General features: G+C 38.9%; 1 protein-coding gene and 1 non-coding gene across 2 annotated transcripts; one reads left to right on the top strand and one right to left on the bottom strand.

Annotated features, from left to right (window-relative positions):
• Window positions 1-372: 372 nt before the first annotated feature.
• LOC133802950 (small nucleolar RNA R71) lies at window positions 373-479 on the bottom strand. The gene has a single exon (XR_009877692.1). It is a non-coding gene; the product is annotated as a small nucleolar RNA R71 (small nucleolar RNA).
• Window positions 480-9,822: 9,343 nt separating this feature from the next.
• LOC133800289 (uncharacterized) lies at window positions 9,823-12,276 on the top strand. The gene is made up of 4 exons (XM_062238245.1): window positions 9,823-10,182; window positions 10,291-10,409; window positions 10,551-11,555; window positions 11,982-12,276. The coding sequence occupies exons 1-4, from the start codon at window positions 9,823-9,825 to the stop codon at window positions 12,274-12,276; spliced, it is 1,779 nt and encodes a 592-aa protein (XP_062094229.1).
• The last annotated feature ends 3,909 nt before the right edge of the window (window positions 12,277-16,185 follow it).

Here is a 16,185-nt window from a genome sequence, read left to right as displayed (position 1 = left end):
TAATGTTGGAGGAGTAGGAGTTGCTGAATGAGTTGCACCAGTTCAGCAACTAGCACAAAGAAGTTTGAGAGATTACGTGCTACCTACTGTCACAGAGGCACAGTCATGTATTAGACCTCCAGCAGTTGAGGCCAATAACTTTGAGATCATGCCCACCATTCTACAAATGGTATAAGCATCAGTTCAGTTTGGGGGGATTACCAGTGGAAGAACCAAATTTGCATTTGGCGAACTTCTTAGAGCTCTGTGCCATATTTAAAATGAATGGAGTAACAAATGATGCAATAAGGTTGAGGTTGTTTCCATTTTTACAACATGGGAGGAGCTCACTTAGAATTTTTTGGCAAAATTTTCCCACCATCACTGTCTCCAAGGTATAGAGGTGAAATAAACAATTTCAACCAAAGAGATGGTGAGTCACTTTATGATGTGTGGGAGAGTTTCAAGGAGCTGCTGTGAAAATGTCCCCACCATGGAATTGAGAAATGGATATTAGTCCATATTTTTTTATAATGGTTTGTGCGGTACTACTCGCATAATCATTGATATAGCCTTTGGAGGAGCGTTCATGAGTAAGAGCACTAATGAGGCTTATGATCTATTGTAGAGTTGATGTGGTGGAAAGTAAGGGTGATAAATCGAAATTTACTAGGAAGAAATCTATCATTGAAGGTGGAAAGCAAACAGTTCATCATAAAGTGAAAAATATCTTTAGTGAGAAAGCTCGATTGTTTCATGAGCGGTGGAAAGTTTCGAAAATGTGCAATATCAAGAAACAAGCGTCTTCTCATGATACTATGGCTCCTAAGTACATGAGGGGTGGTTTGGATTTGAGTTGAATTTAAGAAAGTGGTCAGCCGTGACCCTAGAAGAATATAAGCCCAGCTCATAATTAGAGTTGTGACTCTACATACCAGTGCTGCGGCGCCAATCGGGCCCAGAAACACAATCTTAGGGTTTCCATCAATTTTTTTTTTAGCATAGCTCCCATTCCACTGTCTCCTCCATTTTAATGTTATTTGAGTTTAACATTGGGGAAAATGTTAGTCTTAAGTTTGGGGATGAGATTTATTTTTAGCTTTGCTGTTTTTTTTTTTTTTTCACAGTATTGTTAGAGTGTAAACCAAGTTGATAATTTGATGCCGATGAGATTGAGTGAATGCTATGTTGTATAATCCGAAGGAAGAGTTGTGCATATAAAAACAATATGTGTGCTTGGTTGAAATACTTTGTCACTTCACTATGGTTAATTGAAAACTTGTTTGAACTATTGCTCATAGCTGTAAATGTGGGATTTGGATTTTTTATATGCATGTTGAATTTGGACTGTGGATTGTACAAATTCAATTTTTTCCAGACCTTGCTTGCTTGTTATTTGAGACGAAATCCTAAACAATACACACTTAAGAAGAGGAAGTAGGCCATCTTTGGAATGATTGAGCCTTTCAAGCTAACCCTTATATATTTTTATCTCTAGTTACCCTATTTAAGCCTTACAATTGACACATGTTTTGAGCCTATACTTGCATCTGTGTATTCATTATTCCATTTGTCCTTTACCATGAGCATAAAAACATATCTTTTGATTGGAGGGGGGAGTGAATGTAAAAGGGACATATGTAGAAACATGTGGTTACTCAGTGCATAAAAATATTGAAAGAGAATAAAAAAAAAAAAGAGAAAAGAAAAATGGAGATAAATATATCTCCATTTACATCGTATATACCGAGTTCGCAAAAAATCGGGAGAATATATACGTAAGAAATGAGAACCATGTTCTATTTAGGTGACCTGAAGCAATGTGCAATCAATGCGCTAAGCAGGATGCAAAAAAATACTACCCCTTCCACAAGGACATTGGTCACATGACTAAGTAAGCCATGCAGTTATAGGACGAGATTGAAGGTTTAATCTTCAGAGGCTACCTCAGACAATATGTCCAAAACAGAAACAATTACCAGGTGCAAGCCCCGCATAATCAGAGGGCAGCTCCAACTCAACCTATGCAACAACCTCATGTTGTTGTACCCCCTGCAAGGGAGGATAATCGACCTCTGCCAATCAATGGAGAAGATGTAATAACCATCGTAGGGGGACCCCATATTGCTGGAATGAGCATGAATGTTCAGAAAAGATATGTTCATGAGTTGAAGACATGAGACAGATCTCCTTATGTCCCATAACTTCAAGCTCCCAAGAAGCAAAGGGTTGAATCCCAACCTATCACTTTCACAGAAGACGACGCCTCTCATGTCCAGTTTCCCCACAATGACCCAATGGTCATTACCATCCAGCTCACCAACAAGAGAGTTCACCGAGTATTGATTGACAACGGGTGCTCGGTTAACATCCTTTATAAGGCAACTTTGGAGAAAATGGGTCTATCTGTTCGAGACTTAAAAGCCTGTGCAACTACCTTATATGGATTCTCGGGAGAAGGGATTGCCTGCACGAAGGTGATTGAGCTCCAAGTAACATGGGGAGAATATCTAGCCTTGATCACCGAAATGCTTGACTCCATAGTCATTTACACCCCATCTGCCTATAATGTCTTGCTCGGGAGACCAACCCTGTTTGGGCTGGGGAAGTGACATCAGTGAGGCACTTAGTGTTGGTTTTTTATCATGTGATTGACAGTGTAGCGGAAACATGAGATAACATTTCAATGAAATAATAACAATTACTAAAGCATGGGATCGAATCACTCTAGGAACCATAACTAGAATGAGATCTTTCTCATGCGACATGAATCTGAATAAAAAGAAAAATACAAATACCTTTTTGTAGATGTAGGACACGAGTAGATCAAATAGCATCTTAGCCTCTTAACCCACCATCTTCCATACTATGGCTCGCACAAAGAGAAGGAGATAGGTGGATGTCTATGCTATTTGGTAGGATACACAAGAACCCATTTTTGAATCTCAAGACATGAGAGTGTGTTCTTCTCACAATATAGAGAGAACAAAGTTCTCTATTTTTCTCTCTTGGCAAATAACATTAAATGCATATGATATCTCTCCTTAGTTTTTCTTGATGTTATACTATTTTAATATAACAATAGAAATAAAACCTAGCCCTAATTGGGCCTCTGCGTGGGCCACAATCCATTTGGAATGTGGTTGGCGCTAACCACAGGGCTTTGGGCCCTATGGTATTTTATCTCTATAAAATGCTATTTGTTTGACCTTTATCATATTATTTTATGTAGTATACTATTATACCACAAAGTTAAGTATGATTAAATTAATTTTCAATAAAAATTAATTTCACATAATTATCAATATAATTTTATTTGCCATTAAATATTATTTCACTAATAATATTAATTTGTGAGATTAAAAACAATACTTTATTATTTTTATTTATTTCCTTTTAATAATAAAATCATACCTCTGTGTTATCGAGCTAGTACGGGGACAATATGGACTCGTAGTTCTGAGCTCCAATAATTTAATTAATTTCACTAACTCTTAATTCCATTAATTAATTTATTACCTATGAATTATTCCACTAGAAATTTATAGTTGAACTCTCAAAACTGCAGTCTTATATTATTAGAAACTATAACTATAAAGTCGTCCATTGATTTAGTCATTGCATAAGTTATGACCCTCTGTTAGTTGTTCATAATTAAAGTTAGGTCTTAATATACGTTAACATCTCTAATTATGTCTTTATCGATTTGTTCCATTGATCCTCTAATAAAATTTATTCTATAAATTTAATTATATAATGAAATTTATGTTCTCTAACATAAATTGAGCGCTCTATGTTCAAGCACCGAATCAACACTAAAAGGAACAACTAACCTGCTTTCATTTAAGTAAGGAGCAGATTCTATATATGTGAAGTATGTTCACAGCCACTTGCATTTCTGTCACTTCAAGATATCAAGAATTCGGCCGTAGGAATATTTAACCTTACTCGATAAGTAAAAAGTTATAAAAGCACAAATAGGAGTAATGTTCATTTCTCACTTCAGGATTGAGGTCAAGTCTCAAATGTCCATCGATTGATCAATGTTGACCTTCTACTTTTTAATGGAGATTATCAAAAGTTCTTTCTTTCATCGTGTCCCAGTCCAATACAATATATATTGTATACGGTACCTCTATTTCTTTGTGCCTCTACACTTAACAGTTTAGATGAACTGGTCTGTCTTAAACAGAAGGTAGACTGTACTCATAATCTTTATTAAAGAAAGCTCCAACTTTATTTAGCGATTACATACAACTTTTATATTATTATCTTGAATTAAATCCTCTTGTATATATATCATTATACATATACTTAATTCAAGATCACATCAATAATATTTTATCTTCATGATAAATGGCATGTATAATTAAATACAAATACGAGAGCAAAATATTAACTTCATTTAATTAACAGTAATCGTTCATTTAGAAATATGCTTTGAGGGCACAAATCCCAACACTTGGCACTAAAGTTCCTAACACCAAGTGGAATTGGGACACTAAAAGGAGATCAATTAGCAGCTTGAGAATGATATAGAATCTCGATGAAGGGGAAAGGACAAACTGGTGCCCAAACACTAGTAATCATCTAGGAGATTGAAGAAAGAATTTTCAAGGTCGAAGATGAGATCGACCTAAGAATGGGAGAATCCAGGACTGACCTCGGCTTAATAGAGTGTTAGAAACTGGTTTACCATATGTGCAACAGAAAGCACGGGGTGGTGGGTCCGAGATTTGAAAAAAATATATTTAAAGGATCTTTAAATAATCAGATCAATTAATATGAAAAATATAAATCAAAGAGAAAGAAAAAGATAATGATTTACCAGTTGAACAAACAATCAAGAATCCTCGCTATCTTTTAGTACCTCCAACGAACATCCAATCCAAAGTAGCCTTGTGAATACTCAGACTTACATCTTCTAAGATGTTTCTCTACACCTCAAGAGGTGTGTGGGCACGTAGAGTAATGGTGGGAAAACTTTTGATTCACAAGACGTAATCAACTCATGAGATCTTGAAATATTAGGTCTAAGAGAGTTTTCAGGGATAGAAAAAATATTACGAAATATTTCTCTCTCTCTATGAAAAGCTTAGAATTTTCTCTAGAATATTCTTTTCCTTCTGTTGTCAATTAATTTCTATAAGATAGATTTATAATGGAATTAATTAAATTCAAAATATAAATTAATTATTAAATAAATAAATAAAAGAAATATCAAGATCCAATCTTGATTCTTATTACACCGATACACGCCAACTACAATGTCCCTACTGTAGTTGGCGTGTATTACATCCCTGATTTTAGGGATGTGTTTCAACCACTTTCTTTTAATTATTATTTAATAATTATTTATTCAAAAATATCTAAACCCGATAACTTATCTTATCAAATTAAATAAAGAATAAATATCTGTTACACCCAAATTTCAAGATTAAATAAATACCCTCGAAATGTAGGCTTGTAAGTAGTAAGCTCGAGAATAACAAGTGTAAGTAGTACACTTGGACAAATTGACAAAGGGTTCCAGATGTGCAATCAACATTCGAGCATGAATTGCAGGCTCGAACGTACCAACCTTTTTGAGGGATGAGTGTGATTGACTCGGCGAGAGAGGAGGAGGAAACAACTGGAATGTCGAGCTTGAAGTTTGGTTGGTCTCGAAAGCATGTTAAGGCAACAATCGAGCTCGATGACACGTTTATAACACAGGAAAGCTGTTAGGAAATCCCTATTTCTTTGGGATTGGACAACACAGTATAACGATTCCCTATTTTTATGGGATCGTTATTTAATTAATGTATTTGATTTGTATTATTAATTCACATATTTATATGAATTTAAACATTTGATTGTAACTTTCCTAAATTAGGGGGAATATATTCCTACAACCAGGTCTATAAATAGCCTGGATTAGGTCATTTGTAGACACACACAAATTTGTATCGAGAAGAGACTCTGCCAAATTGCTTTCATCTGAAGCTTTGATAAAGTGTTCATAATAACAGTGATTCGTGGACGTAGGCAGATTTTAACTGTTGAACCACGTTAAAAATCTCTGATTTCTTCTATTTTTTCTAAATCATTGATTATTGCTCTACATAATTAAGTTGACGAAAACTGACGTCAACAATTTGGGGCTTTCATTGAGAGCATTAAGCAATTATTTGTATTGTTTAGTAGAAACCTCCTGCACAACATCAATGACTGCCCTGAACATCCCCATAACTATTGGGCGATCTTTACCTCAAATTCTCGAGGAGCGTACTCCTCAGACTGAGAACCACCCTCGGAGGCCTAGAAAGCAACCTGTGGTGGATCAGAGCCCTAATGAGGGGGGGTGCATTATTGACCTCAAGGCGATGGCTGGTCAGACCGCCAGGCCTGATGAAGGCTTATATTACAATCCTGGAAGGAATCTGCCAATCGTGGAGTTAGAAAATTTTAGATTGCGCGAACAGCTGGTCGAGGCTACATGGCTAAACGAGAAGTTGGCGAGGTAAGCCACTGAAGTATAGGTACCACCCCGGAGGGCCAGAGGACGACCCCAAGGGAGTATGGCTGCTAGGATGGCAGAGGAAAGGGCCCAACAGGCTCAACTGAGACCCATAACAAATACCTGCAACAATTGACCTGGAGAGAACACTCGGAACTCTGTTAGGAACAATCCTACGGGAAATGTTTCTAAAAAAATTGGGAATAACTGAGCTCCTTTAATAGCTAAGAATAACAACCCAAAACCTGTTAGGAACAACTCGAAGCTTACTCAGGTTAGCTCTGAATCTTTCAGACCAAATAATGTGAGGCCATCGCCCTCGCCAATTTGAAATCCACCCTCTCCATTAAGACATCCCACTCCAGAGCGAGAGGTACCCCAAATGGTTCCCAGTGAGAAATAGGCAGGGGATTAGGCACCTTTGAGGCCCTCACGGAGTGCTCGGGGTGGGAGTCGAGACAGAAGCCACATGGCTAGACTTGAGCATAGGGGTGAACGTGAGGCTCACATGAAGCTCACCAAGGACATAGAGCTCCTCAATCATCTCGAAGTCGTATGCTGAGGTCACAAATGACCAGGGTGAGGGTGCAAGTAGAAAACCCACCTCGTAATAATCAAGCCACACAACATCAATAGTCAGAGAGGAATGTCAGCTTCCTTTGTGGAAGTCAGGACTATAATCGGTCGGTGAGTGTGTATAACACCGAGCCCAGAAATAACAGGAATTATGAGAATGATTATCCTAATCTTCGAGATCATCTAAATTAGAACCAGACGCAATCTATTCTGCCAAACTCGGCGTAATGCCCTACAACTCAGGGACCGTTACACTTTGTATTTTAAATAGTGCTAAACTCACTAAATGAGTCATTTGGCCATAACTGTGTAACTAAAAATGATTAACGATTTATGGTTAATTTTTTTTGTCAAAATACATTTAAAATGGTTAACTACAATTGAAAAGTTACAACTAGCCGACCAATTCAGCAAAATAAGGTTTGTTCCTAGTTCCTCTTTAAAACCTCATCCATGGTGGTCGAGCGGCCGCATATGTACACATCGTCACCTAAGCTCTCCAACTCAAGGATGGTCCAACCTTCTTTTCCCCCTACCTTCACCAAAAAGCACTCTTGAGCCAAGGCTCAGCAAGAAAACTTAAACATGCTCATAAGAAGTTAATAACGTATTACCAAATAATAATAAGCAGATCAAACAATATACCAAATTCTAATAATAAAAATTCAATCAGAACTAGCAAAGGCGATAGGTGAGCTCTGGTTTCTCCATGGCGAGACGCAAGAAGACCAGCCAAAAGCCTGCTTCAAGATTGACGGTGACTGCTTCTCCTGTGATACAAGAGACGTGTGAAGGACATAGGTCTGAGAAGGATGACGATGTACCAGTGGAATTAGATGATGAGTTCAAGGATTCAATGGTGGAATTCCCAGATTTTGGCATCCGAGATTCATTGGATCCTGAAGGGGATTCGTCTAGGTTTTTGAGAAATGGAGAGATTGGGAAGGATCAGGATGCTGGTGAAGATGACTTTTTGAGTCAGGCTAAGGATAAATGGTCCCAGTTTTGCTCCTTGTTGCCTAATCAGGGAGGGGCTAAACTCACTTTTGAGGAGCCAATTGTTAGGGAAGGCATTCGAATTTCCCATGTTGACTTGGATGAGATCCAAGTAGAGACTTCTTACTAGAACTCAGCTGTGGTTTGTGTGGTGCTTGGGGCTAACCCACCATTTGCTGTTTTCGAAGGTTTTGTTAAGAGAATTTGGGGTAAACTAGGGATTGAGAGAATTGCTCGGCTGAACTCTGGTCTTACGCTTGTTAAGTTTAGAGATGAGGCCACTAAAGATCTGGTGTTGGAAGTTGGGGTTCTGCACTTTGATAGAAAACCAGTGATAGTGAAGCCTTGGTCGGCTGACTTAGATACTCTTAAGGCAGTGAAAGCTATCCCTGTTTGGATTAGACTGCCAGGGCTGGGTCTGCAATATTGGGGTATGAAATGCTTAAGTGCCCTTGTGAGCACAACAGGGAACTCGTTATTGGTAGACAAAGTTACTAAGGATAGGTCTATGATGCAATTTGCTAGAGTGTTAGTTGAGATTGAAATTTCTGAGGATCTCCCTAAAGCTATTCAGTTCCTTAATGAGAAAGGGCAGCTTATGGAACAACTTATGGAGTTTGAATGGCTCCCAACTCAATGTAGAGGTTGTAAGGTGTTTGGTCATACATAAAGTATGTGTAATAGGAAGCATACTGAGACTTGGAGGCAGAAAGGCCAAAATGGAGAAGTTGAGTCTAAACAAAGTGTTGTAGACCAGCTGCCAGTTTCAGAGGAAAATGGTGCTACCAGTGGGGGGAAGGTTTCTGATACTAAGGGTCCAGCTGATTTCGGGTTGTCTGAAGGCCAGGGGATATCACAGCTTCAGGTTCAATTAAAGGATACATCAGAACATATAGCTGCACCAGATAGGAGTTCAAACGAGAGAGTTAATTCGGAATGGACTACCCCTAAAAGGGTAGGGGTAATAAGAAGGCAACTCTAAAGACTCAAAATAATCTGAAAAATTCCTATAGTGCTTTGCAAGACAAGGTGATGGAGGTCACAAACTTGGGATTACAACAATAAGTTTGTTTAATGGAGAGTCACAACATGCTTAGCTGGAATGTAAAAGGTATCAATAAAAGGGAGAAACAGGTTTCTCTGAGTAAATTTTGTTTTGTGAATAAGATTGGTCTTGGAGCCTTCTTGGAGACCAAACTTCATGGTGATAAAATTGGGAAAATGATGAGTTCTTATTTCAAAGGGTGGAATTACTACTCGGGTTCTGCTTCAGAGGGTCGTATTCTGGTTTTGTGGCAGCCTCAGGTGGTGACTGTTGAGATTATAAAGGACAGTGACCAGTTTGTTCACATTTGTGTTAAAGGGGTTAAGTCTAGTAAGTTGTTTTGCGTTACGTTTGTTTATGGTAGGAATACTACTGAGGGTAGACTTCCTCTTTGGATTGATCTTGCTGGGTTAAGTTTCCCTGTCAAACCATGGGTAGTGGCAGGGGACTTTAATGCTGTTTTTTAGGGTACCGATAGAGTGGGTGGCTGAACCATTTCTGCCTTTGAGTTGGAGGATGCTCAAAAGTGGAGGGCTTTGGGTTTAGTTGATGAGTTGTGCTCCACAGGGTCTCATTTTACTTGGACTAACAAACAAGAGAATGATAATAGAATCTACTCTAAACTGGATAGAGTTTTAAAAATGAAGATTGGTTGGATTTATTCCCTCAAGCTGAAGCTATTTTTAACTGGGACTTACTTTCTGCTCACTGTTATTGTATCATCAAAATGGGAACTACTGTTAACAGTGGAATTAAGCCTTTCAGATTCTATAATTTGTGGACTGATCACATGAGTTTTAAGGATACTATTTTGCAGAGCTGGAATAAACCTATTAAAAGTGCTGGCCTCGTGCGTATTGTTAGAAAATTGAGTAGACTTAAGGTTGTTTTACGTAATTTCAACAAGCATATTGTGGGAGATGTTGCTCAGAATTATAGTTTGGCGAAGGATATGTATCAAACTGCTCAAGCCTCTCTTCAGGCGAATCCCCACTCGACTGAGTTACAAAGGGAGGAATCATTGGCTGGTGCTTGTTTTGTGTATCATTCTAAAGCTTATGATAGTTTCTTGAGACAAAAAAGCAAAGTTGATTGGCTGCGTTAGGGGGATGATAATACGGCTTATTTTCATGCGTGTTTGAAACAAAGAAGAGCCAAAAATTGCATAACTTCAGTGGTTTCTGAATCGGGTCAGTTAATTGAGAAGTTTGATGATGTGGTGGCTCATTTTGTGACTCACTTTCAGAAAATTATGGGTAGCAACATTAATGCTTCAGTTCCTATTCAGTCTTCCTGTTTTAGACTTGGTCATCGGTTATCCTTGGAGTAGCATATCAAATTAGTTAGACCATTTTCTAAAAAGGAAGTGAAGGATGCCTTGTTTAGCATTTGCTCTATAAAAAGTCCGGGGTCGGATGGGTTCGGTTCTGGCTTTTTTAAAGCTATGTGGGGCAGTTTAGAAGCTGAAATTTCAGAGGCTATATTTGACTTCTTTGAGAGTGGTGTCCTGCCCGAGGAGGTTAATATGGCTACCATTTGCTTGGTTCCTAAGATTGAGACCCCAACTAAGGCAGGGGATTATAGGCCTATAGCTTCTTGCAATGCTATATACAAATGTATTTCAAAAATGCTCTGTGGTAGATTGGCAACGGTGCTTCCTAGTTTAGTCCATCAAAACCAAGGAGCGTTTGCCAAAAATAGATTATTGGCGCATAATATCCTTATTCTTCAGGACATTATAAAAGGCTATAAAAGGAAAAATGCTTCTCCTAGGTGTGTGATGAAAATTGATCTGAGCAAAGCCTATGACATGCTGGGTTGGAACTTTATGGAGGCCATTCTTACAGAGTTTTGTTTTCCTATCAAGTTTATCAAGTGGATTATGGCGTGCTTGAAGGACCCATCTTATTTGATCCTTATGAATGGTAGGATTCATGGGGAATTTAGAGGCAAAAAAGGCTTAAGACAAGGGGACCCAATATCTCCGTTGTTATTTGTTCTCGCTATGGAGTACTGTACTAGGCTGTTATGTCAAGCCTCTTTGGATAAGAGGTTCAGATTCCACCTGAAGTGCAAACCTCTTAAGCTAGTCAATCTTTGTTTTGCTGATGATTTGGTTATTTTTTGTAAGGGAGTCTCTAATTCAGTTCAAATTATGAGGGATATCTTTACTGAATTTCGCATGGCTTCGGGTTTTTCTGCTAACTTGCAGAAATCTCAGGTCTATTTTGGGGGATTGGATGATAGAGAGACTCATCAATTGCTAGAGAGTCTTCAGTTCACTGAAGGGAATTTTCCTCTCAAGTATTTAGGTGTTCCGCTTCGAACAACAAAGTGGAAGGCTGGAGATTGTGCTATCATCATCACTAAGATTCAGCAGAAACTTCATATTTGGGCTAGTCGTCATCTCTTGTTTGCAAGGAGGGCTCAATTGGTTAATACTATGCTGTTGAGTTTGAGGTCTTTTTGGATGAGCATTTTTATTCTACCTAAGAGTGTTTCCAAGGAGATAGATCGTTTGTGTAGAAACTTCCTTTGGGGAGTGAAAGATAACAATGCTAATCGTAGTAAGTTACACTTCACTGCCTAAAGTCAAGTTTGTCTTCCGAAATGTATGGGTGGTCTTGGCTTTAAGGAGGGGTGCACTTGGAACTAAGTTCTCCTTGCTAAGTTCGTGTGGGCTGTTTCTAGTAAGCAAGACATCCTTTGGGTGAAGTGGGAGGACTCAATCTATCTGAAGGGTCAGGATTTCTGGTCCTATTCTGTTCCACAGGATGTTAGTTGGTATTGGAGGAGATTAGTCAAGTTGAAATCTGTCTTTTCTGCTAACAGTTTAGTTGAGGCTATTAAGAAGGATAAACTCTGTTTGAAATCTCTGTATTACAGGTTACTCAACAGGGAAAGAGTTGCTTTTGCTAATGTGGTCTGGTGCTCCTTGGTTGTACCTAAGCATAGGTTCATCCTTTGGAAAGCATCTCTTGGTCATCTCCTTACTCGGGACAAGCTGCATTACTGTAACTTGGAGCTGCCTTCTTTGCTTTGTCCTGTTTGTGAAATGGAGCAGGAATCTCATGCTCATTTATTTTTTGTTTGTCCCTTTTCTCAACAGCTCATGGCCCAAATGGTGGACTGGTTGGGTAGGGATTTATGGCCGAATACTTATGAGCAGTGGTGTACCTAGATGTGTGGGACTCCGAAAAGTTTGAAGCATCAGTATTTTGCTGCTGCCTTGGCAGCTTCTGTATACATGATCTGGAGAAATAGAAATCTCTGTGTGTTTGAGCTGAGATCTTTGTCTATTGGTCATGTTACTCAGTTGATTAAGTTCAGTTTAAGATCTAGATTAGCAAGGTTTCCTAAACTGAAAGTTAAGTCTAGTGAGTTGGCATTTTTTGAGGCTATTGGTCAGGTGTAATTGTGTTTGTTTGGCTCTTTGAGCTTGGCTTGTATTCATTCTGTTTGGTTGCAATATATTCATTTTTCCATAAAATAATAATAATAATAATAAGCATGCTTAGTAGTAATACCACTACTCATGCATGCATACCATTCATATAAATGACTACAGTGTCATGTGGACCAATAGCCCAAGATAAATGATCAATGAATCATACCGGGACCCCATGCCCAAAATACATGATTAATGAATCATACTGGGACTCAGCGCCCTATTACATGATTATTAAATCATACTGGGGCTCAGCGCCCTTGGAGTATTTTTACATGTTTTTCTTCTACTTTCTGATGTTACCTTTAATTTTTGTTGTGATTAGCATTATGATTATGAACTAATTTTCTGTTTAGGATGTTTAATTGAGTCACTTTAATCCTTATTATGAACTAATGCAATTTCAATTCTTTTCTTCTTCAATCTTCTTCAATTCCATATAACCTGTTCTTATAGACTGATTATTGATTGGCCATCTTTAGTCATATATATATGTTTTTAAGTCAAAATCTGAGAAGTGAGATTTAAATCTGCTGTGGCTATATTGGACATTGAAATTCCCTTATTTGGATTAAATTAATTGGTTAATTCAAATAATTAATCCAAGGATGTATGTAAAAACACGTTTTAACAGATTGCGGAAATGTTTAAACAGATGTATGATATGTGTAAACAGAATTACTTAATCAGAAACGTAAAAATAAAGGACACACGAATTTTTACGTGGTATCAACAACCTTTGCAGGTTGTTACTAATCCACGGGGCCACGCCCAGAGAATGAAGTTTATTAGATAAGAATTATTCAAATTACAATCACCAATTGACTTATACAATCTTAAAGACTCCCTCTTTAAATTGTCGCAATCCCAGCAATTTGACACTTCCTAATAACACTTCCAAATGACTCAGAAACTTGAACTCCCTTCAACTTCTGGTCCGTGCACTAATCATCCCGAAGAGTGACTCACACTACAAGCTTCTCCCGAAGCTTTTAAACAAGGTGTCCTTGAGAGTTTTACCTGAAAAATAGTTAACAAAACATATGCAAGAAAAACAGAAAACAAAACACAAAGAGCTCTAGAACAAAAGCTCTTTGCACATGAAAAACGACACTTCAACAAAATATGAAATCAATCTCTGAAGTGATGACCTAATCGTCTAGGTCAGAAGCTTTTATAGAGAAACAAAAGCATAAATAAAGAATATTCACCATTGATTACTTGATGCACAAGATAATTCTAAATAAGGTAAATATCCACCTGTTTCGACAGAACCGGATTCTGCTGGAACAAAAGATACCCAGACTTTCCTAACCGAGACAAAAAGAATAAAACAAGAATATTTCAAAGATAATTCCAGATTTATTCTATATACAGAAAGAGACATTTACAGCAGAGAATATTACACAATAAACAGGATTTAATCAATAAATACAATAATAATTTTGACTAAAACCAAAAATGCCAATAAACTAAAAATAGAAACAAATCCCTCAAAACTGGGATTTTACAATCTCCCCCTTTGGCACTTTGGAAGGCAAAATTAATATAACACTCCTGCAAGAAAAACAAGTTAGTGATTACCAAATAAAACTCCCCCTGCGAAAAAGCACAAGTAAGCACAAGTAATCAAAAACAAGTAATCATAAAAAACTCCCCCTCAAAAAGTAGAGGGTCCAGAGTTTGATGTTCACAAAAAAACTTAATAAAAAACAAACCAGGAGTGCTTCTCCCCCTATTTGTCTGTCAAAGTACCAAAGAAAAATATAAAAGACCCCAAAAGACCAATGTTGTATGGCAAAATAAACAAATAAAATAAAAACAGTGGTCAAGAATTTGAAGCACGGGTGGCAAGCATCAGTAGGTCTTGAATGGACTGCTGGATGATAGCAAACTTTGTGTGAAGATCAGCCATACTAGAACGAAGGAACGCCAATTCTGTAGCCACAGCAGGTGAAACTGTTGGGACAGAATCAGGGGGCAGGTCCTCAGATACGAAATTGAGGGACTGAGGCTTCACTTTCTTGGCGCTTGGTGCTTCGCCAGTCTCATTTGAAGGGCCACCTGATCGGAATGAAACGGCAGTAGTGGCTAGGACCAAGTCTTCGGTCTCCAGTTTGATGTCATTATTCTGCATGCTAAGAATTTTATAAATGAGACGAGGAAAGGGCAAATTAAGAGACTTACGATTACCCCTGCGGAAACCAACAATTTGATCAAAAATGTGTTTCGCCAGATCAACTTCTATGCATGTGCCAACTTTATAGAGGAATGCGGCCAGGTCAAAAGAAATGGTGTTAGTGTGAGATGTAGGCTTCCAGTTGGAAGTGGCAAACTTGTGGAGCACAGCATACATATTTGTCAGGTTGGTGACCAGCAGAACAGTGTTGGGGGACCACTGCATGCGTTGTCCCACGAGCTCGGACAACACTTCATCGTGATCAAGTGTTTCAGCAGCTTGGTCTTCAACAGTTGCAATCGGAATTTGGAGTGCGATTGCAATATCTTTAGGAGCGAAGGAGTACCATTGTCCGCGGACATAAACCTTTTCGAAGTGAGGGGACTTTGGATCAAGCACATCATGGGTAAGATTGGCATAAAACTCCTTCACAACACGCTCCACATAGCCAGAAAGTTTCACCAGGGACCCAACCCACTCACGGGTTTGAAGCAAGATGAGAACTCCGAAGGACCTATGATCACTAAGAACAAAATTCCTCTCGGGAAGGAACTTACGATGGGCATACAACATCATATCTCGTTCATTATCATTATAACAGAAGGAATAAGAGTGAGGTTGAAATTTTACCACTGACTTAGTAAGAGGAGTACCAGACCGAGAGATGGGTTTCTTGCCTTTTCCCTTGGATGAGGGTTTTGTTACCACAGAACTGGGAACAGCGGCGACATGGCTTGAGACTGTGTCCACTTCTGGATCAGACGACGCAACATCTTCCTCTTCCCTTGGCTCAGAGTCAGTGGCTGATTCTTCAGGTTCCTGAGACAGCTCTTTGTCAGAGGCCACTTTCTCTGGGATATCTTCTGTGGATTCTTCAGCCACTGTTTCCTCTTCTTCATCTGCCTCAGAAGTGGACGGTGATGGTGGGTTGTCCTTGAGACGTTTCTTGACCGAGGATAAAGGAGAGACAGTCAAATCGGAGGGCGTTTTCCTCTTCAAAAAACCTTTGGCATTCATCTTCGGTGGGAGAGACGACTTCTTTGGTGGAGAGGGTTCGACAGACCCTTTTTCGGATGCCCTAGTCTTTTTGGTTGGAGCGCTATGAGAAGAAGGAATAACAGATTCCTTTACGGTCACCACCCCTTTAGGAGGTGGTGACGACACAGGGACAGCAGCATCAACATCGGGGAACACCAGAGGGGTCGCCGTGAGAACCGGAGTTGTCTGCTTACGCGGCTTCATATTGGGTTTTGTCCCCGCAGATGAACTAGGCGTCGAGACGGACTTGGGAAGAGCAGAGGCAGATGGCACGGCTGTGCTGACAGGTGTTTTAGACAGAGGTTTTGAGAGATTGGTTGGAGTTTTCTTTGAGTGTGCTCCTCTGGTCCTCACCATGGTATCTGTAACTCAAAAAAAAAAAAAGACAAGAAATAACAGCCAAGAAGATGAAGAAGAGTTAGAGA

This window comes from Humulus lupulus, chromosome 9 (genome assembly GCF_963169125.1).
Source record: "Humulus lupulus chromosome 9, drHumLupu1.1, whole genome shotgun sequence".
Classification (NCBI taxonomy): Eukaryota; Viridiplantae; Streptophyta; class Magnoliopsida; order Rosales; family Cannabaceae; genus Humulus; species Humulus lupulus.
The sequence above is the reverse complement of the archived record's forward strand: the minus strand, read 5'-3'. Positions and strand labels throughout refer to the sequence as shown.